Source organism: Trifolium pratense, linkage group LG5, assembly GCF_020283565.1.
Source record: "Trifolium pratense cultivar HEN17-A07 linkage group LG5, ARS_RC_1.1, whole genome shotgun sequence".
Classification (NCBI taxonomy): Eukaryota; Viridiplantae; Streptophyta; class Magnoliopsida; order Fabales; family Fabaceae; genus Trifolium; species Trifolium pratense.
In genome coordinates this window covers 52,098,540-52,124,920 of record NC_060063.1, presented here as the reverse complement: position 1 = coordinate 52,124,920, position 26,381 = coordinate 52,098,540, and the positions used below count along the sequence as shown (strand labels likewise).

General features: G+C 33.6%; 3 protein-coding genes across 4 annotated transcripts; 1 reads left to right on the top strand and 2 right to left on the bottom strand.

Annotated features, from left to right (window-relative positions):
* Nucleotides 1-4,259: 4,259 nt before the first annotated feature.
* On the bottom strand, nucleotides 4,260-9,095 carry LOC123883890 (leucine-rich repeat receptor-like serine/threonine-protein kinase RGI4). The gene is made up of 2 exons (XM_045932845.1): nucleotides 5,732-9,095; nucleotides 4,260-4,976 (listed from the first exon to the last, which is right to left on the bottom strand). The coding sequence occupies exons 1-2, from the start codon at nucleotides 8,571-8,573 to the stop codon at nucleotides 4,474-4,476; spliced, it is 3,345 nt and encodes a 1,114-aa protein (XP_045788801.1). The 5' UTR covers nucleotides 8,574-9,095; the 3' UTR covers nucleotides 4,260-4,473.
* A 5,073-nt stretch (nucleotides 9,096-14,168) lies between these two features.
* Nucleotides 14,169-19,250, top strand: LOC123885267 (kinetochore protein SPC25 homolog). Its single transcript, XM_045934545.1, has 8 exons — nucleotides 14,169-14,451; nucleotides 14,547-14,612; nucleotides 14,693-14,839; nucleotides 15,714-15,827; nucleotides 15,912-16,001; nucleotides 16,089-16,211; nucleotides 17,049-17,272; nucleotides 18,928-19,250. Exons 1-8 carry the CDS (start codon nucleotides 14,310-14,312, stop codon nucleotides 18,937-18,939), a joined length of 918 nt encoding a protein of 305 aa, XP_045790501.1. The 5' UTR covers nucleotides 14,169-14,309; the 3' UTR covers nucleotides 18,940-19,250.
* Nucleotides 19,251-19,480: 230 nt separating this feature from the next.
* LOC123885266 (short-chain dehydrogenase TIC 32 B, chloroplastic) lies at nucleotides 19,481-23,185 on the bottom strand. 2 transcript variants are annotated; one of them, XM_045934542.1, is made up of 8 exons: nucleotides 22,956-23,183; nucleotides 22,087-22,318; nucleotides 21,725-21,804; nucleotides 21,108-21,261; nucleotides 20,920-20,998; nucleotides 20,375-20,462; nucleotides 20,207-20,253; nucleotides 19,481-20,022 (listed from the first exon to the last, which is right to left on the bottom strand). In XM_045934542.1, exons 1-8 carry the CDS (start codon nucleotides 23,080-23,082, stop codon nucleotides 19,834-19,836), a joined length of 996 nt encoding a protein of 331 aa, XP_045790498.1. In that variant the 5' UTR covers nucleotides 23,083-23,183; the 3' UTR covers nucleotides 19,481-19,833. The 2 variants fall into 2 exon arrangements, with proteins under 2 accessions (XP_045790498.1, XP_045790499.1); XM_045934543.1 differs by lacking the exon at nucleotides 19,481-20,022 and having other exon boundaries at nucleotides 20,207-20,296; nucleotides 22,956-23,185.
* Nucleotides 23,186-26,381: the final 3,196 nt, after the last annotated feature.

The window sequence follows — 26,381 nt, the reverse complement described above, 5'->3', positions numbered from 1 at the left end:
ATGCATTAAAGCAAAATTGTTCCGACTAAGTTAGATAGTTAGTTATTATTTACTCAAAAAATTAGGTTTTAGCAAAGACTCCCCTAACATAGAAGTGTTTTTTTTTTTTTTAAACCATGTTATCTTCCCTGTATAATTCCATAGAATAATTTATTGTGATGACTAAGATCAATTTAAAAAATTTACCTACAAATATTTTTTATACGCACTGATCAAAGATCGAATTCTTAACTAAATGATTAAAGAAAAATAGTTTTTTGTTTAGTCCAAACGGTGATTGTTGATTTTATTGGATTTATTACAATGATCGTTGAAGATTTCCCTTATGGGCTGTGATGTTTGGGCCTCGTGTATGTTGTAAGTTATAGAATTTTTCTCCGCCCCCCTTCCACTCTTTTCTCCTTCTGAATTTGCGTTTTTGTCCTTAAATAAAAATTTCGGAACGCATTTTATGAAGCTTTTCTAGTTAAAATTTGCAAAATGGAAATTTGGAGGGAGAAAAGAGTCATGGGAGAAGAGAAAGATTCTAAGTTCTAACTATATGGAGGTTAGTCCATCTCATGCATATCACGATGAAAGAGGAGTGTCCGTGGGTCGGGTTGCACCGGTTTTAATCGAACCTGTTATTCGACTCAATTAAAATTATTTGGGTTGGGTTGGGTGTCGAACATGTATGTTTCATGTCAAACTCGAACCAACACAATCCGATAGTGTGCATATTGGGTTGGGTCAACGAGTCATTACATATAATTTAAAAAAAAATTAAAAAAATATAGTTGAATGACGTTCTATTGCATGAAAATTTTAAAATTTAAACTATATTATAAAAAAAAATGTAACAGTTTTTAAACAGGTTGAGTTCGTGTATCCATAGATTTCGAATCATAAATTTGTTACTCGAACCAAAATACTTCGGGTTTGAACAGATTGATCTGGGTAGACCTATATTTGAATGGATTCAGGTAAAATGTGGGTTGGGTCGCCGAATTGAATGAACCAGCCGTACTTATGAACACCCTTGAGAGGATTCTGTTCATTTTCCACCTTGGCCGTGTCAGCCCAGGTGCTCTAGTTCGTTGAGATTATTAGCCCAACAAATTTCAACCCAGACAGGAAAGACTTCTTACACTCAAACAAAATCACCATTGAACATGCTTTATGTTCCTACTATTCAAGTAATAACTCCACATTCCATAACATACTGTGTTTACATTTTAGTTTGAAAGGATTTTAGTTTTGAGCCAATCCTTTGAGACTTCCGAACTGAAATCAAAACACACTAGTAATTGTAATTTACAGGATTGATGTGCATACACGAAAAAACATTTATCATATGGTCAAAATGTAAATATACTCTTTTCAAACCATCCGATATATCAAATGGTCAAAAATTGTCCGACTACATAGCATGCATTCGGAAACAATATTAAATCTTGACTCTTTTTTTTTACAGTAAAATAACCTTAATTCATGCAAATTATTGATAGGAGAAGCGTAACATGACTACTGCTCAGGACTACGCTGCAACCCATATCAATGCCTCAATTTATTGGGGGCTAAATCTCTTCAACAAAGATCACCTCAATGGATTTCGTTCACCTCACCAAATTATGTTACTTACATTAAGGATCTTTGGAAGTGTGAAGTCACGCCAAAATATAATTCATTCGCTATTTGCATATTCTCCACTTCTATCACATGCTGAACTGAGTTCAAAGTGTTAACATGTTTTGCATGTATCTTCGCCACACTGTCGAAGATCTTTCTCCATCGTGCTTTGAACAATTATTTAGCGTTTCCTACAAAGAATTGGCAACAGTCATAATTTGTTGACTAAGTCACTTTTAGGTAACAATTTTTACATGTTGCATAAAACATTGTTGCCAAAGACAACAATTGTTGTAGTGTTCCTCCGCCATACCAGAACCTTCATGTGGCAAACACCATTATTGGAATCTTCTAGCTAGTTCTGACCCATTCAAAATAGCTACCGTTATAAATTATTGCATTTGTCTATTTATTACTAATATTTCCCTCAGTCACCCTTTATGATAGGATTTTCCTAGGGTTGAGTTAAGTTCAACTCTCAACTCTAAGATTGTATCAGAGCCTCTCCACGATCTGCTGGACCGCCTACTATCAAGTTTCTGATCGGGTCATCCATCATTTATATCTACCCCCAAGCCAATGCTGGGCGCAAGGAGGTGTGTTAAGAATTCCTACATCGGTTGCAAGATGGTCCGAATATATGTTTATAAAGTAATGACAATCCTCAACTTACAAACCAATTTTATAGAATTGTAAAGGCGATTTTAAGCTATTCAAATTTATATTTGGTATTTAGTACAGATCTTTGCTTGGTTCCTAATAAAAATCAATCATTTTAGCTACACAACTATATGATTATAATTTGATAAAGAAATTTCTTTCTACATCAGTTAATTTTAGTGCATCAAACTATACAAGATAAGAATTATCAACCTATATGACTCATGACCCTGTAACTTATTTTGTTTCCTCACTTTTTTCAACAAAAATTCCCCACATTGCAATTTATCCTTTTATCGGCCATACATATAGCATGTGTAAATTGACTTTCGTTACCGGCCATACCTTTTATGGCAATAGTATTGAGCATATGAATCTCCAAAACTTAAGCAAAAGAAGGAAAATAAAGAGAGTACATGTATGCAACAAGTGTGGTAACTTGTCATGACTCATGAACTTTTTTATTTTTCTCTTCTCTTTAAATAAAATAACAAGAACAATATAAATTTCACACACTCAATTCTGAATTCTTGAATTTAAATTCGAATAAAGATGTTCAACCTAACAATATTTTGATTGTGAGTAGAGATAAGTCTTACAAACATGTTCATAAACTTTTTAATTCATGATAATGATATTAATATTTATGATTAGTTTTGAGAAAATTAAACTTCGTCCTTGAGATTACAAGTCAAATTCTTACCATTAAGCCTACATCTTAAACTATTACCTTGGTAAGCTATCATTTTCCTTTTCTTTATATGATGGAAGCTCACATAACATGTTCATTTTCTTTGTAATTGTAAAGTACTAGTTGATAGATCTCATCTCTTGAATGAGGGGGGGGGGGGGGGGGGGGGGGGGGGCACTAAAGTTTGTATGTACTACACAATAATAATCTACATGTGCATTTGGTTAGAGTCATTAAGATGTCCCTGAGAATTAAGGAAAGATTTGTATGTGCCCTTTACCTGTCAAGGGATACATAATTGGAAAAACCTCTTTGAAAGCTAAAGTGAGTTACTAAGTTGTATAATGTATGTACAATGTATGGTTTTTAATATATGGTGAATTTATTTATACTTGAGATTGCTTGACCATAAGTGTTCTTGACTTGAATGCAGAATGATCCTACATCACATGGTGAGGGCCTAGCTAAAGAGTAGTTGAATGAAGACATGCCAACTCACTTCTTTTCATGTAATCACCAACAATCATAAAGGAACCTAAAGAGGGCTCCAAAATGTACCTATTGATAGTTTACATCCTAGCTCAACCTGACATCTCTAAATTTTACTCCTTGGCATTCAGTGCAATAGTACCATTCACACTTATTGCCCCCTTTTTAAGAATAGATGGAAATAACTTCTTATAGCCCCTTTGTTTTTCACCTTTTTTTTTGTACCATTACTATATAACCTTCATCAATCATCAAGTACATATTTTAGAAATGGGAATTAAGATGTGTTAAAATTAAGGCCATAATTAATGGGACTAAAATACGGACATCGTTAACCAGTCGTTAGTTGGTTCAATGGTGATTGACGTTAGACTTGGTAGGGAGAACCACAGTGCGATCGGGAGGGGGCTAGAACCACTTGATGTCAGAATTGACCCCTGAATCAGATTAGACAATCTAGTGAGCCGGATACTAGTGGTGAAAAAAATACTAACATCGTCAGAAGAAACTAAATTCTGTTATCTTAAGTTAAGTTAGTTCAAGTCACAATGGATGAAAAAAAAAATGCAGTTGACCAAAAATAAATGTAGAATATTTTAAAGCGGATCACAAATTTAAGCCTTGTGGATGATTCTGAAATACCAACATTGTTAGAAGAAAATAAACTGGTTATCTTAAACTAAGTTAGGTCTCATGTTCAACTCTGTTCAAGTCTCGTGAATGAAAAAATCGTAGTTGACCGAAAAATAAATTTAGGATACTTGAAACGGATTTCAAGTTTAAGTCTGTTTTGTGGATGAAAAATTGTGGCTAAGAAAAACAACAAAATCATGTGAATTAATTAAGCTGCTGTACACTCAATTCACTTTGCCTTATCTTGTCATAAATCGGAATAAGCAGAGCACATTTACAATGCTCACATTACACTAAATGTTAATTACTGCAACTAAAAATCTAATCAATCAAAATAAATCTAAACAACATCTTATCTATGTCCTAAAATACAGAAATCAATAGCTTTTTATTTATGTCAAACTCGTCCTTGGTGAATGGTAGGCTGCCGCGGCTGAGGAAGAGGAATAGGAAATAGATGAGGAATGTGAATTGGATTGTAGAAGCAACAATTGAGCTGGGGTCACCGAAGAAGAAGAATACGACGAAGCTTCGGATCTTTTAGGCTTGTGGGGTTCAGCACCTGATGTAGTGTCATGTTGAATTTCTCTCAATAATGCAGCGACATCCTTCATGGTGGGCCGATCGTCAGCTCGATTACTAGTACACAATAAAGCGATACCAAGTGCTTGTAACATCTCTTGTATTTGTGTATCTGGATGACCTTGAAGCTTGGAATCAATGACCTCAATTGGATCCTTCTTACTCTTTAAATGCTCCCTAACCCATTGAATAACATGAATTCCATCTGGGAATGATGGATCAACTGGTCTTTTCCCTGTTATTATCTCTAGTAGTACCACACCAAAGCTGTATACATCACTTTTCTCTGTTATTTTAAGCATACAAGCATACTCTGCAAAATTCCAACCAAACATAAAAATAAACAGGTTAGATCATATCATAGGATACACTTTTTTTTCGTTTTGTATCAACCTTTTGGTTCCCAGAAGCATAGATCCCAGTAATCCAGAGTTCGACGGTAAGATAAGTAAAACATAATAGGATACACGTTATTGATTAAGCATATGATGATGATTTGGCTTTTGTGCCGCCGCGGAACTATTAACTGTTATGTCTTATTAATTATGTTTGTCCAAATGCATGTGAGTTTAGTTGTGACTTCGTGTGGTCAAGTACTACTTGATGTGTACAAGATTAATTGAAACCAAAAATAAAAAAGCGACAAAAGAAGCAATGTCACCCTTTAACAGAAAATGGCCGTACGGTCCCCATTACTTTCAATCATACCCATATGGTCCATGAATGATAATTTTCACATGTAAAAAACCTCAATCATTTAAACAAACTGTACCTATAATTTAAGTACTTTAAAGATCTTAGATATATTGATGTCATGAATCGTCTGTAAATCATATTTCTCTTTTAAAAAGTGTAAATCATCTGTCTCACATCTAACAGGTAACTAGTCTAATTAACTTTATAATCACTGTTGCTTATCTTATCTATTAGTTACTGCAAGGATTCATATCATTTGCAGTCAGCATTTCAGAACCATCTTACGTCTAAATTGGTCTAAACAAGATTAAATTAAGTTCCAATTAGTTAAACAAGTAAATTATAAAAGGAAACATGAATTAGAGTAATTACCGGGAGCAATGTAGCCGTAAGAACCTGCGAATTGAGGATTAACGGAAAATGAAGAGCGAGGTTCTTCAACAAAACGAGCGAATCCAAAATCAGCCAAACACGCTTCATATCTATCTCCCAACAAAATATTTTGCGCCTTAACATCTCGATGCAATATAGCAGGAACACAATCGTGGTGCAAATAAGCCAAACCTTCGGCAACACCCAAAGCTATCTTAAGTCGTGTCTCCCATTCGACTGCTAATCCCGTACACCCCTCGTGTAACATTGCATCCAAATTACCGTTCGGTAAAAAATCATAGAACAGTAACTTTGTCCTCCGGTTTGCACCCCAACCTAATAACCGGACAATATTTCGGTGTCGGATTCTTGCTAGCGTGGCAATCTCTGAAGAAAATGACGACGCTGAGAATTTCTCTGACGTACGAAACTTTTTAACCGCGATGGTTAAACCCGTTGCTGGCATGGTAGCTTTATAAACAACGCCCGATCGGCCGTGGCCGATAATGTTGCCCGCAGAGACGCATTTTACCACGTCGGATATGGACAGATCGAGTTTTTGGTACAGTGTCACCTCCCAAGGTGGGACCATGTCCACGTCACAGTCTTTTCCATTTAGCTCCACGTCGTTTTCTTGGTCCCCGCGTCGTTTTGCTGCGACGACAACATACAGCGCCGCCATGAGTAAAACACACGCGACGCAAAGAAGAACGATCATCACCACGCGCGCTTCCCTCGCACGGCGACCTGATTTTCCACCACCATCGCCGCTGCACTGGTTGCCGACGAAGCATAGTGAAGGATTCCCTGAGAGAACGTTCATAGGAAGCTTCTCGAAGAACGGTGTGTTCGGAATGTGACCGGAGAATTTGTTGTTTGAGATATTGAGAACCACGAGATTTTCCAATCCGGCGAGATAATCTAGGTTTCCGGCGAGAACATTGTGAGATAAGTCAAGTACTCCGAGCTTCGTTAAATCTGAAAACTCCCTAGGAATCTCGCCGGTGAGTTGGTTTGTGCTCAGATTCAAAGCTATTTCCAGCGCCGGAATGTCTCCGATGCTGCCGGGGATTTCACCGGAGAGTTGATTACTGCTGAGGTCCAGCAACTGCAACTTGACACATGAACCGAGTTTCATCGGAATCGAACCGGAGATTCGATTCTTCCTGAGAATCAGTTTGGTGAGAGCAGCGAGAGAACCGAGAGCAGGACTTAATACACCTTCGATCATGTTATCGGAGACATCAAGAAATTGAAGAGAAACAAGCTGACTCAAACTCTCCGGCAAACTTCCGGCGATGGAATTGGAATGCAAGTCCAAAAAGGTAAGATTCCGGCAGCCGGAGATTTTCTCCGGTATAACCCCTTCTATTCTATTGCTCCCTAGGTCAAGAAAATTCAAATTCTTAAGATTTCCAATCTCCGAAGGAACGGTACCAGTAATGTTGTTATTATTGGCTCGAAAGCGAATAAGAGATGAACAATTCCCAATTTGAGAAGGGATTTTACTAGAGAGATTATTAGAAAGAAGCAAAAGCTTATTCAGATTCTTGAGCTCGAATATCCCTTTCGGTATTGGACCTGTTAATCCATTTTGTGACAGATCAATAGCTTCAAGGTTTTCACAATTAGAAAGAGATGAAGGTATATTACCTTGTAACCTATTATGCCATAAGAACAACAATGTTAGATTCCCAAGGTTACCTAATTCGGAAGGTATTGTACCGGTTATCAGGTTGTTATCGAGCTCCACGTGAGTTAGTTGATGACAGTTGCCTAATTCTGCAGGAATTTCGCCAGAGATTTGGTTCACACTCAGTTGAAGTTCTTCTAGCAAAGTTAAATTTCCAAAGGTTTTTGGAATGTTTCCTGTTATTGAATTCATTGACGCGTCGATCACTGATAATTGGTTACAATTCCCAATCTCTTGGGGAATGGTGCCAACTAAGTTGTTCTGCCAGAGTAACAGGTTTTTGAGATTGTTAAGGTTTCCTAATTTGGTTGGAATGGAACCTGTGAGTGAGTTTTCATAAAGGTAAATGTTTTCAAGATTTGTGCAGTCACCAATTTCGGGTGGAATTTGGCCAGAGAGGAGTGATGTGTAAATTGCCAATGTTTCAAGTTTCTTCAATAGTCCAATTGTTGGTGGAATGAAACCAGAGATGCTTGTTTCTGCTAATCCCAACATGATCAAATTGGAACAGTTTCCAATTTCTTGTGGTATAGGTCCTTCTAGATTCTTGTTTCCACCAGCTCTTATCACTCGAAGATTCTTCATGTTACCGATTGTGTTCGGAATTTTTCCACTAAGCTGATTGTCATATAAGATCAGCTTTGTTAACTTTGTGAGGCTCCCAATTGCTATTGGTATCGACCCTACAAGCTCATTCGAGTTCAGATGAAGTTCCTCGAGTTTAGGCAAGTAACAAAGCTCACTCGGGATTTCGCCACTCAATGCATTGTCACTCAAGTCCAAGTAGCTGAGTTCAAAAAGATTGCCTAATTCTTTTGGGATCGAACCAGTGAGATTCGTTCCGGTTAAGATAAGACTAGTCATGGAGAACAATGAAGTGAAATTTGTTGGAAGTTTTCCAAGCAAATCCACATATCTCAGATCCAATTGTACTACTTGGTTCTTCATGTTGCAACTCACTCCATACCAGCTACATGGTGTATCTTGAATTGGGTCCCAATTACTCAATATCTCCAAGGATCCATTCAAGGTTCTCTTCCATGAAAGAAGAGCTTCCCCTTGTGGGTTTACTGCAAAAGATAGAAAAGAATGGTGTGGAAGTAAAAGGAAAAAGAATAAGAAAAAAAGGGTCCATTGATTTACAGGCATTACAACTATGCTGCTACAAACTCCAATGAAAGAGCACACAAGTTACAAGTAGAAGGAAAAAAAAAAGGTTTGATTGATTTTTGAGCCTAGGGAGGAACAACAAGAAGGAACCAAATCATGTCTTGTGGGTTACTTCAAAATAAAAGAGTTATGAATGAATTAAAAATTAGCCAGAATCTCTTGATCCAAGAAACAGCTAGGCCATGATGTTTTTGAAGGGGAGAGAAATGGAATTTTAGATATGGTTGTTTATAAGTATTTGTTTATGTTTCAAGTTGAGTGCAATGGTGGGGAGAAAGATTATAACAGTTTTTAAATTTTTGAGAGTGAGCAACAAAGACAGGTGGGTGAATGCATTTTTTCTGAATTTTGTTTTTATATAAATTTCTTATCTTTTGATGTGCCTTCATTTTCATTATTATAATAATAAATAAGTTTTCATTTTATTATTTTCTCTTGTAGTTTAGATGGATGAGACGAATTTTGTCCTGAAAATATGGGCAGGCGCATTTTGTCTGCAATAACACATTCTGCCAAAGGCCAACTAGTTTTGAGTATGACTCTTCATTTTGTCACTTAGATCTATATACGGTTAATTAATGATAAAATATTGTTTTTACATTAAATTAATAATTTTATGTTACTTTTTTCATAAAAGAAATCATGTTATAAAATTAAAGATTGCAATAATCCTTTCCATCATATGAGGTGGGCTGGTGACAGGCAAGTTTTGCAATTTTTTATATGATTTTGATTGAATGAAATGAATTGGTACATGAGTACATGCTATGTATATAGATTCACATCTTTGATATAAGGATTGTAACTAGAACATGTGAATTGTGCACACTTTTTGGATTAGGCTTGTTCAGTGTCAAACAAAGTGTTGGTATCTAACACTGATACATATGATTACAATAAATTATGTTATTTTCTTAAATTATTATCAGTGTCGTCTGTCATGTCTATGTTCATGCTTCATAGACTAGAACTACACCTTTAGGTTATAATAATTGATCTTACCTTGATCAGAGTTGACCTTTGTCTGGTGGTGCTCCTCTTTCGTTCCGGAGAATGGGAGGGGGGTTTTGTAGCACCGATGCTCAAATCAGTGAAATGCCTGAAGCAAAGGTTTTAAGAGTAAGAATAATGTACTTGACTCCTCTGCATGAGAGAAATATATATAGCCCCCGGTGCCGGACCAAGGTCATTGATGAGCACGTCATCGTCATCAATAGCCATTGGAGAATGGCTGAGGAGCCATGATGGGCAATAAATGTCCATCATTCCGATGTCAGGCGTTGCAATATGGCAGGATATTGTGTCCGTTGGGCAGAAGCGCGCAATCTTGGACCTACGATGTTTGAGCCGTGCTTGACAATTGAGGAGGAGGATTACCTCAGCTATTGGGCCTAAGACACAGTCCAGAACAATAATAGAATGATGTTATTTGAACATTAAAAAATTGACATAGTATCCAATACTGTATAAAAATACACCACTTATAACTGTTGTAATAATTGAAAAAGAGGGGAAAAAGTAATGAAAACCAACATTGTATCTAATTTTTATACAAAAAAATACGGTGTTGGACATATTTCTTTTATGTACTTAGTGACATTTCTAATGATAATATAACAGAAAACTAAAAATTGACAAAACCGTTAGTTAAAGAGTCATTAGCAAGGCAAAGCCTTAATCAGAAAAAAGTTTTGCCTTCTTTTGCTACAGGCATATGACATGTAAAGAAAATTTCACATGCAATAATAATTGATTACCAATTAAAATTATCCTTTCACATGTTTTGAAAATTTGCAGCAGAACATTAAAAGGAAAATTAAACTTTTGGAATAAAGTTCCTTCTGCTATGTGTCTTGATCTCATTCAAATTTGAATTTTATTTTACTATATATATTTTCTTAGTGGACTTGGATTTCAAACTCACATAGTCTTATATGTTATATAGATGTTATAACTTTAGATCTGAGCCAGGTTAAGAAAATTCATGAGGGCATTCTCATTTCTCATGAATACAAAACCTGCTCCATTTTGTAAAAATAAAAATTCACATTATGATGCGATCTATGACACTGTCCATTTGTCCTGAGAATCTCTTATACTCCTATATTTTATTTAATTTAAAATCAAAACCATCTCAAATATAAACCATTAAGTGATGACTATATCCATTTTATTTTAAAATTTAGTTTGAATCTTACTTGTTAAGGTTTAATTCTTTTTTTCTATGTGACTTTGAACATTAGTACTATAAAATATGCAAAGATTTCACGTGATGTCGCGTGACTGTAGAAAATGAATCAATTATATTTTGGTTTTTTGGTTGACACATGGTGATTTATCACACAAAATTACAGATATATACTACTACCCCTCGTGATGATGCTGCTATTTTAAGATATTTTAATTGAATTATTTGACAAGTGTGTTCATACTGGGAATCTAAGCACGAGCTATGTGATAGAAAAGGGCACATGAGAGGGAATTCTAGTCACTAAAAGGGCCAAGCCAGCCATGACACACGACAGCCTTATGTAAATTTGATGTAGTAAACTATAATCAACATGGTCTAAGGACTTTTAACCATTTAATCCAAATATTGATCTATGACCGATGGATATGAAAAATAAAGTTGCGAGAGGTATTCGTCTGGATCCGGATCCTGTGCAATAGTGACTGCATGCAGTCATGTAGTTACGCGTTTCTGATTGTCCGATTTAAATCAGACGGTTTAAAATTTAGAGACTGAAACTTTATTTTTTATAAAATCAAAATATACATTTATTATGGACCGTTCGATCAAGATCAGACTGTAAGAAATGCTTGACTGCAACACATTAACACGTAGTCACTGACTTCACATGATTTGAGTCCGTATTTATCAATCTCTTAAATAGATCTTAGGAATTTTAATGTTATTTGTTGGATACCTTGTGTTTTTAATTGGGTCAATGTCCAATCCGTCATGAATAAAAACTTGAAGGCCCAAAGTCTCTCACGCTCTAGCATCCTCTAAAACCATATTATTCCTCACCAACCTACTCTAACAGGTAACGAGAGACAAGAGATACTTACATATATTGACTTGAATATCAGAATACTTGAATATACAACCCTACCTCCGAGACAAAATGTTTCCTTACCAGTCTCGACCATCCTTTCTAGTCACACTAGAAAACTAGAACACCTTCGTTTACCTAATTTTTGTGACAATGGCTTAAAATGCCAACCTCTAAAATTTGGTGATTTTTTCTTGGGTGTGTTGGGCAAAAATATAAATGATTGAGGACAATGAAAGACACACATCTAGCTAAGGTAGGAAACAAAATGGGATTTACATTTATTGAAGTAAAGAATAAGAAGTAAACTATTTGGTTGGATGGCATATGGTTTGGATTCTATTGTGCCACACGGATGATGGGACCTTTCTCAACCATATGCTTTTTGGTGTTTTGGGACCTAAGCTTAGCCAATATGATCCGTCATTTTCTTAGTCACTTATTTATTGTAACGGTTTGAGTCTTAACCGTTAAGGGTTTTCTACTGCTGGAGGAATAGACAATGAGAACAAAAGAATTTAAGGGGGGAGCAATTGATTTCCATGGAAGAAAAAGCTCATAAAGGGGAAAACTCTCTCAATTTTAAGGAGGCTTATAAATCTCATAGATCTCCTAGTCACTTGCTTCCTTTAACCAAAATGGTTTGACACGAAGATATCCACTATTTAAGTTTGTCACTGTTTGGAGGCACATTCATAATAAATTACCTACGGGTGACAACTTGTGCTCTATAGGTTGTGTCATTTTCTCAAATGTGACATTTACGGTATTAGACAGACATCATCTTTACATCTCTCTTGTGTCTACACTTTTTTTTCTTCATCAAATTTTTTGATTTTAGTCCCTGCAAAAAAAAAGTTTGATTTTAGTTCCTGCAAAATACCAAAACTTTTAAAAAGGTCATTGAGGTGAATTTTTGGCTGACATGTCAAGTAGTTGATGATTTGACAGATGCTGACTAGAATTTTTGATGACGTGGAATTAACAGTTAATTTTTATTTAAAAAAAATGGAAAATAACATGTCAGATATTAAAAAAAATTAAAAAAGTGAAAAATAGAAATATAAAATTACAATACACTTACAAAAAAAAATGTTAATATATTATTATATTTAAAAATATATTAGATTTTAAAAAAATAAATTATCAAAATAGAAGAAATAAATCACGCAAAGAAGAAAAACACAGTTTCTATTCATCTTCTTTAAACCGCATATGAGTTAATTTTATTTTGACGGTAAGAGGTTAATTCAAATTGAAAGTTAGGATAAGAAAGAGTTTTTGTTCATCATCTTCAAATTGTAGAGTTCTTCTACTATTTGTTGTTAATCTTCCTCAATTTTGTTTTTGTAATTTCGTTTTCTACTACTGGCTTTGTACATCACCATGGGTAATTGACACCCACGCATATGAAGCTTTTCTGCTGAAGAAGACGAACCATCTTTGCTACTCCACATCTTCTTTCTTCTTTGCGTGATTTATCCTTCAATCGCAACTTTGATTCATGAACCCTAATTTTTGCCTCTTTCTTCTTTGTGTGATTTATTTCTTCTATTTTGATAATTTATTTACCGTCAAATATTTTTTTTTGATAATTTATTTTGTTTTTTTAACTATAATATATTTTTTAATCTAATATATTAACTTTTTTTTTGTAAGTATATTAAATTTCTATTTTTATTTTTCAATATATATTTTTTTTAAAAAGACCTGACATGTTATTTTTCATTTTTTTATTTTTAAATAAAAATTAACTGTTAATTCCACGTCATCAAAAATCTTAGTCAGTATCTGCCAAATCATCAACTACTTCACATGTCAGTCAAAAATTCACCTCAAGGACTTTTTTAAAAGTTTTGGTATTTTGCAAGGACTAAAATCAATTTTTTTTTTTTCATGGGCTAAAATCAAAACAAACTGTAATTGCAAGTACCGTTTTCATATTTAAGCCTTTTTTTTGTACAATTGTTTGACATAAATTAACTAAAGTCAAAATGTCAAAATGAAATGATTAAGGGCTCGTTTGGCCCAACTTTTTTTAGAGTTTATGCAAACAGCTTATGCAATATAAATTAGGTTTTATGCTATTTTAGAAGTTCACACTAGTGAAAATTGTAATTTTATAAGCTATTTTATCATAAACTACCTTGACAAACTTATAATATATAAAAATTGCATAAGATGTTTGTATAAACTCTAAAAAAAACTGGGTCAAACAAGCCCTTAGTAATTTCAAATTATTAGTAAAAAAAAAAAGTAATTTCAAATTATCAAACTTCTTATGAGTAAACTGCCAAATACCATCATGAAATTTCAAAATTCGTCAAACACCCCCGAAATTTGGAAATAGACAAATACCCCTTGAAATTATAAAACGTCAATCAAATTATCCCATGACGTACACTCGAACTGGTAGTATCAGGAGGCAACTTGATTGACTTTTATAATTTTAGGAAGTATTTATCAATTTCCAAATATCAGAAGGTATTTAACAATTTTTTTAAAAGTTTCAGGAGGTATTTGAGACTTCTTATTGTAGCCCACAATACAAACAAAAAGTCCCTTGAAAGAAAAATCAAAAGCAGAAACAACGGCGGGCTAAATCAGCGATTCAAAAACAAAACCTGATATTCATTCATTCCAACACTTACAAAGGAAGATGGAATGTTCAACCTCAAACTTGTTCGACACAGAACAAGTTATCACTCAACAAATCCACACCGTTGATTATTTCACTGCTTCCATCTCCAAATCCATCCAATCCCTCAAAACCACTGCTCAACAAACTTCTCAATATCAAGGTATCTTCATTTCATCAAATTAGGGTTTCCACTTTACTCTTTTCGTCTTATTAGGGTTTTTTCGTTTTTTGATATCTCAATTTTCTCTCTCTCAGTTCAATTAGAACAAGTTAAAGGCAAATTGAAGGAAGTGGAAGATGAATTGGTTAAAGTACTCGCAGGTTAGGTTACACTTCAATTTTACTGTTTTCGTTTTAGGGTTTTCAATTTCAATCTGTGAATTTTTGTTTTTGATTTGCAGAAAGGACACGCAAAGAGGCTAAGAGAATGGCTTTGAAAGATGCTATTGCATCTGCAAAGGCAAAAGTTGGAAATCTCAATGCAAGTATTCAAGAGCATCGAAACAGGAAGCAAGAATATACATCATTTCTATCTCAGCAGTCTCTTGGTAATTAATGCGCCGTTATTTCTAGCTATTTGATTGGTATTGGTGAGCAAAGTGTATATTTTGAGTGAGTTGGTTCTGTAAAATTGATTCTGGCAAAAATTGAGTTGAAAGTAAAGTAATTTATGTTTGAATACATTCATATAAAATTGAGGTGAACAATAATTTTGAGTGTAAAAATCGATTCTTACACCCCTAGAATCAATTTTGACTTCTCCAATAGTGGAACCAAACATACGCTTAGTAGTTGTATGTGGAAAGGTGAAGGAACTTAACATTGACTGAATTGTTTTTCATTTACCTAGCTGTTGTCATCACAATTGGACATGGTTGTAGCATGTGTTCTTTTCAAGTATACATTTTTATTTGTTTATAGGGCAGATAATTGATGATTGATTTATCTATTTGAAATCATGCACATAATATATGTTAAAGTAGCCTACAGCCATCTTGCATAAGCATTGAGATTGCATCTACTTTGAGGCTGCATATCTAGACGCTAACATTGTTTTTTTCATAGCTCTTCAAGTTTCAACATGTAAGATTTGCCTTTTTTTCTGGAAGAAAAGAGCTAATAAGACATGGATTATCATGCAACCTGTACAATCATTTTTGACGATTTTAAGTTCATCTGTTATAAAATACGATTTGAAGGATATTTGTCTAAAAATTGGGTTTGTCATAACTCACACGTTCTTCATTTATTGCTTTTATCAGATCATAATTTGGAACTGTGTTTTTTACTTTCTTCCATATTATCTATTCTATTCGATTTGTTCTACTTACTAAACTTTAAATTACTGCATTAGGAGAAATGTTATGTACTATATAAGATATACTCTCACCGTGTCCCTCTTTTCTTTTCATCCATATGAAGCTTTGGCAGCATCTGAGGGGAAGACAAATGATAGCATTGAGCATAGAGATGAAACACATGAGGCTATCTCTTGGTATAACAGGGTACTTGGCTTTCATGTCAAAGGGGGACGTGGTAATTGAAATTTATTTTTTCCGCTCAAGGTTTCTTTTTGTTCTTCTTTTCAAAGTTGATATCCTTATTAGTTCTGTTCTTCAGGGGTAAAGTTCACGTTCAAGAATATAAATTTGAAGAATCCAAACGAGGAGTACTCTTTTACTGTCTGCCATGATAACAATACTTACACGTGTAAGCAGTGTATATGATTTTATTTATAATCTTTAGAGTATGTTGACACACTTCATGAAGCCTAAACTATGTCTGGTTATATTTCAGTGTTAAGATGTGAACCTTCCCTCGATGGTATAGAAGAGTTGGTCCATGAATTAAACAAGACAGATGGTCTGTTTAAGTTTGTCAGAGTAATGAGGAAAAAATTTCAAGAAGCAGTGGCACAAGGTACGACGATGGTCCTTTCTATCTTTTAGATGAATGTATTCTTGTGAGTGGGAGCTTTGCATATTGGAGCTGAAAGGACCACTTGAATTGTAAAACGAGTTAAATGGCCCTTTTTCAGTCTAATCATTAATTTTTCAAATCCATGTTCACTAAAAACTAAAACTGAATGAGATGGTTTTCTGTCGGTGCGAAAACGATAAGCCATTGTCAATTCTAAAGATAAGTTAGACTTGGCAGCCTATGTCTGGAGAAAGAATTTGACTTGATTCTTATGCATAGTTATTAGGTGCAACTACCCTTGTGTGTGTGTGTGTGGGGGGGGGGGGGTGTAAATTTAAATAACATGAATTACTGTATCTTCTTTACAAATGAGTCTGTACATCTATTCTATTATATACATAATTGGATATGTGTGTGTGTGTGTGTGTGTGTGTGTGTAATGGTACAAAAACATATATCTGTACCAATTTATTCAAAATAATTCGAAATGCACCTGATATTATAATGATGTTTATTCATTAGTTGAAGAAAATTTATTGAATATATGTTTTTTAAACAATTTATTGAATTATTCAATCGTGGTTTATTTGATTTGATAAATATTCTCGTTAGCTTATTATTGAATTTTTCAACTTATTGAAATAGATGTTATTGTTCTTAATATGTTTTCTTCTCATGCCCAATAAAATAATATCTTGTACCTTGGTCAGCCACAGTTCAACCTTAAGTTTCTAGTTCTTAACTCCTTAATCAGTCCAATAACTTGGCTTACTTTTTGAAAATGGATGAAAAGGATGCTTATAATAAATGTAACTTTCTTTGATTGCTATTAAACAGGGAGCATAGTTTCAACGAGAGTTGAACCTGGAGAATCTACCTTTATCTCTTCATCTGCTCCTGGTACATCCGTTAGAAGTGATTCTACAACCACAGAAAATGAAGAACAAGTAGAACTCTCTGGCAGTAGTGCACAAACAAAGAAAAAAAACATTCGTAGAAGGAAAGGTTTGGCACTTTTATCTCCTGATTCTGCCTCATGTCGTCAGTCTCTGCGTTTGAAGGTATGAATTATCATATGTTGTATTTCTTGAATTTTATTTTCTATTTTCCTACCAAGGTATAAGTTTAGGATCACCACTCTGGGATGTAGATATTTTTCAGTTGCAGTTGTCTATTGTACTTTGATATGCACTCTGTTGTTAAGAGTGTGTTTTTTAGAAAGAATAGAGAATAAACCGGGCAATGGGCAAACAGGGCAGAGAAGTTATAACAAGTAGAAAACTTAATAGGAGGTATTTACTGTAGTGTAGTTAGCTGAAGGTATAGAATGTATATCTCTTAACTACACATTTGGTCCCTTACATTTATTTTAGGTTTCAATTTGGTCCCTTACGTTTAAAATGTATCAATTTGGTCCCTTACGTTTATTTTAGGTTTCAAGTCAGTCCTTTCCGTTAGTTTTGTCACTAACACCGTTTGAACAGTACACGTGTCAGTGTGTCCAAGTGCCACGTGTCAGTCCACATATGCAAATTGGCTGCCACATGTGACAAAATTGACGGAAAGGACTAACTTGAAACCTAAAATAAACGTAAGGGACCAAATTGAAACCTAAAATAAACGTAAGGCACCAAATGTGTAGTTAAGCCAATGTATATGAGAGATTAAAGAAGGAACAGGGGGTGTAAGAGGTACACATTGCAATTGATACAGTCAACTGCTATCTGAGCATGTCATTCGTCCCTACTTAAGCACCTTTTACCCTCCAAGAGTTGATGAACGAATTGTGAAGCCTTACAAAAACCATGTTGAGCACCTGAAGAAGGTTTTTTGATTGTTGCAACAATATAATCTGGTTGTGAATAGGAGAAGATGTAAACTTGCTGAAGAATCTGAGTGTATTTGGCCACATTGTGTCGCAAAAAAGGGTTCCTGCAGGCAGACCCGTAAAGGCTGAATCAATGATGCAATGGCCATCCCCAAATATATGAAGGCCTTGAGAAGATTTTGGGGTTGATAGGATACTATAGAAAATTTCTAAAGAACTTATTCAGGTTAATTGCCAATCTGCTTACTGAATCACCGGAGATAACTTCTAATGGACTAAACAGACAGAACACATTTTCCAAGCATTAAAGCTATAGTAACTTCACTGCCTGTCTCAGCAGTTCTAGGTTTGGTCATGACGTTTATTGTTTAAACTGTGGTTTCGAGAAACACTTCGGAGTTGTGCTGCTGTACTGCAATAGGGACCTCCTCTAGCTTTCCATAGCAAACCACTATAGGAGGGAACAACTGAAATTAGTTTATGAAAGAGAGCAAATGGCTATAGTGCTAACTATTGGCAGTGTGTAAATGGAGCCATTATCTAATGGGGAGGCATTTTACTGTGCAAAATTATGCACTTTTGAATTTTGTGTTTAAAGATGATGGATTAAAAGGATTTTGAGTGGAGAAAAATAGAAATGCTAAAAGAATGATAACCAGCCTCCGACCTACTTAGCTGCGCTTAAGCTGGGTTTCTTTTGGGCGTTTTATTTTGACTCATTCTTGGGACCTGAGTACCTGACCTCCTGGGGTGCTTCAGGTGCAGGGGGTCATTATTAATGTGTTCTTTCATCATTTAATTGTAAATAGTTATAACGGCAAGCTTTCTGAGTGATTTTTTTATATGATTCTTGCACAAGCTAATACTTATATCTGATATATGTAACAGACTAAGAAATAAAATACAAAGGATGTTTGCTACCTCATTTGATGATATGTGCTGAGCTCCCCATGGTTGCTAAGTGTTTGCTAACAAACAAATTCGCACATTCCTGACTTATCTGCGTTCTGGTTGCCAAGTGTTTTCTAACATTCACACATGCCAGACTAATCTGCGTTGATGTATTGTCTATGATCATTGTGTATTGTTATGTCTTGTTTTATTTGTATAGTTCTTTTCATTTTCCCGAAATTATGTAATATTCAGTGAGTAGGGCGTTGATATTGTTTATTGGCAATGTATCGGTAATGGATTTCTATGATTTTTGGTTTTTCTTTTCCTCCTCTTGTGTCCTAAAAGTTCACTTTTCAGGTGAATCTTAGTGTGATATGTCGAGATGACTATGTTGTTGAATAATATCGCTTCAGTTTTATTCTAATTCTAAATATACGTGTTTGAATTCAAAAGCGAAAGTGCGGTATGATTAAATAGGTAACAATTTCCTATTACTACTGTGACTTGCATTATATGTAAACATCTTGCCCATCATTTTGCCAAAACGTCAACAAAGATATTGATTTTATGCTTTATAATCTCTTATTTGTACAATAAATGATGATGTATCATGCATACATCCTCCAACTAATGAAAGAAATTAGGTATTATTTATTTACTCTAAAACTAAATCCTCTTCCCTTTGATAATGGAGTAGTTTTATTTTCCTTTTAAAACTCTAGTATTGGCTTCTACTTAATCATAAACAGATAATTATACACACATATATATGCACGATGTCTAGACACAGGTTCTAGAAAAGAAGGAAGAAGGACTTCCAGTTACTGCTTGTCTTAATTTATTTTTGGATGAACGGTGAGTTTGTCGATTGAGGCTCCAAAATGCAACATTTGTCAAATATCACCGCCAATCCAAACATGCCCTTAGGCGTTTGTGAAGTAAGGTATTTGTATTGTTCCATAGTTTTTTAGCTTCTGATTCGTCCTTTGCAAAACTTGAGCAGGTACTCTCATTGCAATCAGTAAAGTATTTCCCACTCACCCCTTCTATTTGTTGGCTTAGAGCAACGTAACATGTCGTTGATGCACCCTACAGAGAGACATTAATTAATTCAAATAAAGTTGTGAATAAATACTTCGACTTTTAATGGAAAATAATATTAAGATGTATTTTCTTTCACTCTAGAAGGAGACAAAATCAATTGATTGAGTCGTCAAGAGACAATTTAATCTCTAATAAAAAAATCAGTAATATACTGTACTTGCTTACAAACCTGTGATATTGTTTTGAGCAGCTTTGATGCAATGAAAAAGAAGGAATCTGCATGGAATTTTGCAAATATGTGGCTTAATTTGGCTTCAACCTTATAAAAGTGAAATAACTAATAAGGATATGAGGTTTCTTTACCAAATTATTCAATGCAAGATTAATTTGTACTTACCCTGTATTAAGCCCTTATGTGCTCTTATAATTCCTGTCCTCACAATGCCTGGATGCACTGCATTAATAGTTACTCTTGCATTCCTTGCCTGTAATTATTTTCCAATTTTCAAGAACTTTTAGTTAGTTTCATGATTATCACCATTCACGGTTGGATATGGATTAGGTGCACTCAATGAGTGTGACTGCATGCAGTCGGTAGATCACAGCTGTTCGATTACAATCGAACGGTTTAGAGTTTAAAGTTAAAATATTTATATTTTATAAAACTAAAACTGCACTAAGATCTGAGCCGTCCGATTTTCATCAAACGGTTCAGAGCAGCTGACTGCAGCCTGACTGCACCATGGCTGACTGCTCTGAATCCAATTCCTTCACGGTTGGATTTGGATTAGGTGCAGTGTAGTGTATGCAGTCATCAAACGATGATTTTAAAGTAATTTTGATTTTATTTTTCTAAAATATCAAAATTGAAATTTGAACCATCTGATCTTGTTTGAACGAACACAAGAATAGAAAATTTGTGGGTTATTTTTAAACTCTAACCTTTAGTTGTCTAGTCATTTCCTTGACATGCAGAATCATGGCTAATTTTGATTGAGCATATGCACGTGTTCCATTGTAACTACATTATTGTTAATTAAACATTGATTAGTATTGTATCTAAATTTTGATTAATGCAATAGAACTTGTTCTTAATTTTGCATAGAAAATGAAACAAATGGTTATTGTACTTTTTTCCACTGAGCATGTCTTTAAAACTAAAGCAAGATCTTTTCACCCAGCTATGAATTACTGAAGAAACATTTATTATTCTTCCTTGAATTCCTGTCATGTTTGCAGTATCTATCATTTTCTCTAGTAACATCTTTGTCAGCAGAAAATGTCCTGCAATTTAAGAACAAAAGAAACAAATAAAATTATTAATATTATGTTGAGTTTCAAATCCAAAGTACTGTAGATAGTTGTTCAATTTTATTTTTGGTTTTAAATAGTCACCTGGAAGCACGAGGTGTCAGACACAGGCATGTGTCGGACACTAATCCCAACACTTATAATTACACTAAATTATGTCATTTTTTAAATTATTAACCGCTATATAATTTATTTATTTATTTTTATATTATGAATGAATATTAAAATTGTGTGTAAAATCATAGCTACCTAATTAGGAGACAGACAAAATCATTCAAAGATTTTTTTAATGTATTATTCATACATAGGTCACCTAGGATACTATTTGAGCCTAATTTTTACTATACATGACTTTGCTTTCTTTGATTTGTTAATGCATTTTAATTCAGATTTAACATTGCTTTTCAACCTCATAGATAAGAATAAAAAAAAGTACCTAAATAATTTGTAGCAAATGTCAATTCAATTTTCTCTTCAGAGAATTCCAGATCCTGAGAGTATACTCCTGCATTGTTTCTGTAAAACAAACTTATTAGTTCCAATAAACTATTAGCTCAATACAAAAAAACAAGATAAAGGTTTGCGACCATAATCTGGACTGCAACATATTAATTTTTATGTTGCTAAAGCCACAATGCAATCACGATTGTGGTCGCATCATGATCACAAAATTATCTACAATATAAAGATCATGATGCTGCAACCAAATTATCGTGAATTTTGACTTATAATTTATGGATCGGGCATATATAATGAATGAGAAGGAGGAAATACAAAATTTACATAAAAAAAACTTACATGAGAATATTAAGAGGCAAATCTAAAGCTAAAAACTCTGAACAAAATCTCTTTACAGAAGCAAGAGAACTAAGATCAATCTCCAATAGAATAACCTCAGCATTAGGACTCTCCTCTTGGATTTTTTCTCTCACTTTCATAGCTTTTTTCATGTCTCTAGCACCAACCACAACTCTCACTCCTTTTTTTGCTAACACTCTAGCTGTTTCAGCTCCAATACCAGAAGTGGCACCTTCAATTCAAAATTCCAAAAAATTTAAAATTCATTATCTAAGCTAATCATATATTATATATCAATAAACTATCATAAAAAAAATATTATAAACCAATTACAAAAATTTGGCGCTGGACTTGGTAGGGAGGATCACGGTTCGATCTCCGAAATTGCGATCGGTAGGAGGTTGGAACCACTTGTTGTCAGAACTGACCCCCAAACCAGATTAGACGGTCCAGTGGACCGGATACTGGCGGTGAAAATCCAAAGAAAACATTACAAAAATAAAGACAATTTTCTGTCTCTAGTTCAACTTTTTTTAATAGTAAAATAATTTGTAAATTTCTATCAAATTTAATAAAATCCTGCAGTAAAAACTTTAATATAGATTTCTGTTAAACATAAAAAAAATGCAGATCAAAGTATTTGTCTACAGTAACACTGACAACAATGTTATTTATAAAGTAACAGACAAACTAAAAGAATGTTTTCAAGAATCTGGAAAAACAGAATCAAAACCAAGAAAGATGAAAAGGTAAAAAAAACGCAGAACAAAATCTTTATATGTGACAAAAAATTTCATGCTACAAATTTTTCTGAAAATTTTCATGTTACAATATATATATGTAATGTTAGATTAAATTGAGTTACTTACCAGTGATGAGAGCAGTTAGATTTGAAGGTAGAAAAGAGCAATGTTGAGTGACTTGTTCTGCAGTTGAATTTGAGCCAAAACCACTAGGCCCTGCAATGCCTGCTAAGTACCTTATTGTTTCCTTCATTCTTTTGCTTTAATTTGATGCTCACAACACAAGGAATTTAATTAAAGCATTCGTGTGTGGAACTAGTTTTAAACCACATACATATATATAACTTTATTGATATTATATTGCTATATATATATAGTATATATGAGACATGCACACTCAAACAACAGACATACACAGTATAATTGTCATTGAGTTTTCCATTAGTCTAAGACTTGGACCAACCTAACTACTTTTATGATTTTTTACCAATTACTAATTCTTTTTTGACAAAACTAACTATGTCACTTATTAGGTATCATTTGATAATTTTGAATATATTATGAAAATTATGCAATGCATTGAATTTTTCTATTTTGTGCATGTATATTTTAAAATTATTATTTAAGTAATATTGTTCTGGACTGGTCAAAGACTCAGTTTACTATCATCTAAAGGTCTGTTGTACAAAAGTTCAATTCAATGGAACCTTCCCATTAACCTTGGATCCTATTTGACTCGCAACAACTAGTAATGCCTCCAATGACTACCGAGTCTACACATTAATGTATTTTTTTTGTTTGTAACGATCCCTTCCATCAATCCTCAATGACTTCTCTCCCGATGCCTATAAAAACAATCATTCATTATAATGCAAGGTACAAAATTCTAATTAATATTTCTAAAATTAATTAGAAATATATTTTACAAATTGTTTTTAATTAATGCATAATAATTTTAAAAAATTGTGTTAGTGAAAAAATAATACTTGAGTTGGTTTCTTCCTCTAAGAGGCCACTTATAGGATGATCCACACCATTTAACCTATCAAAATGATTTTGGTATGATAAATTATGTTTTTTATGAATTTGATTAATTATGTTATCTTTTTCTTGCTGAAATATCTTTGATGCAAATCTATGTATATTTTTTTAGTGAATTGCAAATCTATATATATGATCTAAAATCTAATTGTAGTAACCTATAAGCACGAATAAAACACTAACACGCCGACACCGATTTTTTTTTGGAAAAATGACATAATTTAGTGTAATCGTAAGTGTCGGTGTCGGACACCGACACCGACACGTGTCCGACACGGACACGACTAATCTAAGAAGTGTCGGTGCTTTCTAGATAGTAACTAGTATCGCTTTTTTTTTTTCCCTTTATTTGCTTTTCCGGTCCACAAGTCTCATAATTATTGTCTTGTCTTTATTAAGTGGCTTGCATTTTCTAGTGGGCAGTGTGGACTTTAGTGTTTTTTGGTAAAACTTAGTAATTTCGATTACGTAATAATGCATATGGTTAACAATAAAAATTACACTAATTATAATGTGAAGATTACTTCTGAAGTTAAACCAAATTCTTACGTGTGAAGGATGTTTAGTGGTTGTCACTTGTGCCTTTCACAAAATTTCTTACTTTCACTTTTTCTTTATGCTAATAGTAAATTTGTTTGGATCATTTTGCCGTAATTTTCGATCTATATTAATTAATCATCATCTATTGTGTCAAAAAAAAAAATTAATTAATCATCATCTTATCGTCTTTGTCATCTTTCCACGAGATTATTGTAGCAAAACACTTTTAAGTTGAGGGAGGGGGTTCATAAGTAAGTGATTAAACTTTTTAACTTTAACTCCTAAATATATCAAGTCACCAAATGAATATTAATGGATTATTAATAGTAATTAATTAGTACAGTAGTTGTTACGAGATACTAGTGTGAAAGCAAAGTTGCCTCTAAAATTCTTACAAGATTAAATTAATTTTAGAAATAATTAATTAATGGCTAAAAGGGACAAAAGCAAGAAGCAAAAGTTCCCATCATTTAAGTGCTTTCGTATCTACAGTTTGTACACTAGTGAAAATAATAGTGATATTATATAGTTAATTAAATATTCAGATTATTTTTTAGAATATGTAGTGGGAACCTTGACTTTTGCTTCACTACTAAATATAATTTTCTCTCTACCAAAAAAAAAAAAAATAATAATTTTCTACTATAAAAATGAAATATATTAAACGTGACTTGAGGAAAAGAAGAAAGACAATATTATATATATTATGTGATGATACAATTGAAGAGACAAAGAGTAATAGAAAATATGTTCAAATCTCTATTGCTCAGCAAGACCCTAATATGTAATCTCCTTGCCAAATTCCTTTTTGAAATATTTGACGTTTAATTTTATTTATTATTAACTAAAAATTAATTAAAGAAAATCTTATAGTAAAATTAATACATAAAACCAAAATACATGGATTAAGCTCCAACATTAGTAATGGTGTAAAGGTGAGATAGTATGAACTAAGGGTAGAAAATTTTCACTTTACATGACAGTTTTGTAGAGTTGAGTTTGACCGAACCCAAAATTTTAAGATAGTATTACTTTTTCAAGATCCATTGAACCACTCGTTATCAGGTCACCAATCATTCATATCCACGCACCAAATTCATTAGAGTTGGACGTAAGAGGTTATGAACATAAATTTATAAATAGAGAAAATTCTCATATTTCAAACCATTTTTGTAAAATGATTTAGAACCAATCCAAAATTCTAATAGAATTAATTTTGCCACAAAAATGTGGAACCAAACATATCTACACTCACATACGATATATATCCATATCAATCTAAGTAATCATAATGTCTTTAATTAATTAATTTATGCCTTTAATATTTATTGTTTTAAGATGATATTAATTGCTTGCATGCACTCATGAAGAATTTAAAGATAGATAGATGGAGTACATATGAATGTAAATATATCCCACCTAGCACGTGTGCATCTAGAAAAACCCAATGAGTATCTAGCATGCAACGAGGATTTGAATTTAGATAGAAGGAATCAAAAGATAGAAGAAATATATACACATTTGAAGACAAAATGCTTTTGCTGCGTGCCATTTACGTCTTTTACAACCAAATTAATTTCTCTTATCAATTGTTAGTTAGTTCAATGATAATTGATGCTGGATTTGGTAGGAAGAATCACGGTTCGATCTCCAATAACTGTAAATGAACTGACCCCAAATCAGATTAAACAGTCCACCAGGTTGAATACCGATGATGAAAACAAAAATAAAAACATTAATTTCTCTTTAATCCATCCATCCGTGGCTCTTTGAGAATGATGATCAATGTTGGAGAGGTTTGACCTTTGACAAACATAAAGTTAGGAATTGAGAACAACCCTTCAACAATGGAATGGTGCATAAGGGTCCCATAACTCATTTTGTTTCCTAACTTGCCAACACTTATCTTTCAACCACTACTAGTGTTCTTCTTTCATTCACATGTGATCTTCATATTTCTAATTCATCTTT

What these genes read in the sequence shown, in the direction of transcription:
- LOC123883890 (XM_045932845.1), bottom strand. Translation starts at nt 8,573, where the DNA reads ATGCCTGTAAATCAATGGACCCTTTTTTTCTTATTCTTTTTCCTTTTA. An exon ending in TTACGGCTACATTGCTCCCG is followed by an intron (nt 4,977 to 5,731) that starts GTAATTACTCTA and finishes GGAATTTTGCAG; the next exon opens with AGTATGCTTGTATGCTTAAA.
- LOC123885267 (XM_045934545.1), top strand. Translation starts at nt 14,310, where the DNA reads ATGGAATGTTCAACCTCAAACTTGTTCGACACAGAACAAGTTATCACT. An exon ending in ACAAACTTCTCAATATCAAG is followed by an intron (nt 14,452 to 14,546) that starts GTATCTTCATTT and finishes TCTCTCTCTCAG; the next exon opens with TTCAATTAGAACAAGTTAAA. An exon ending in TCAAGAAGCAGTGGCACAAG is followed by an intron (nt 16,212 to 17,048) that starts GTACGACGATGG and finishes GCTATTAAACAG; the next exon opens with GGAGCATAGTTTCAACGAGA.
- LOC123885266 (XM_045934542.1), bottom strand. Translation starts at nt 23,082, where the DNA reads ATGAAGGAAACAATAAGGTACTTAGCAGGCATTGCAGGGCCTAGTGGT. An exon ending in TTGCCTCTTAATATTCTCAT is followed by an intron (nt 21,805 to 22,086) that starts GTAAGTTTTTTT and finishes TTTGTTTTACAG; the next exon opens with AAACAATGCAGGAGTATACT. An exon ending in ACATAAGGGCTTAATACAGG is followed by an intron (nt 20,254 to 20,374) that starts GTAAGTACAAAT and finishes AATTCCATGCAG; the next exon opens with ATTCCTTCTTTTTCATTGCA.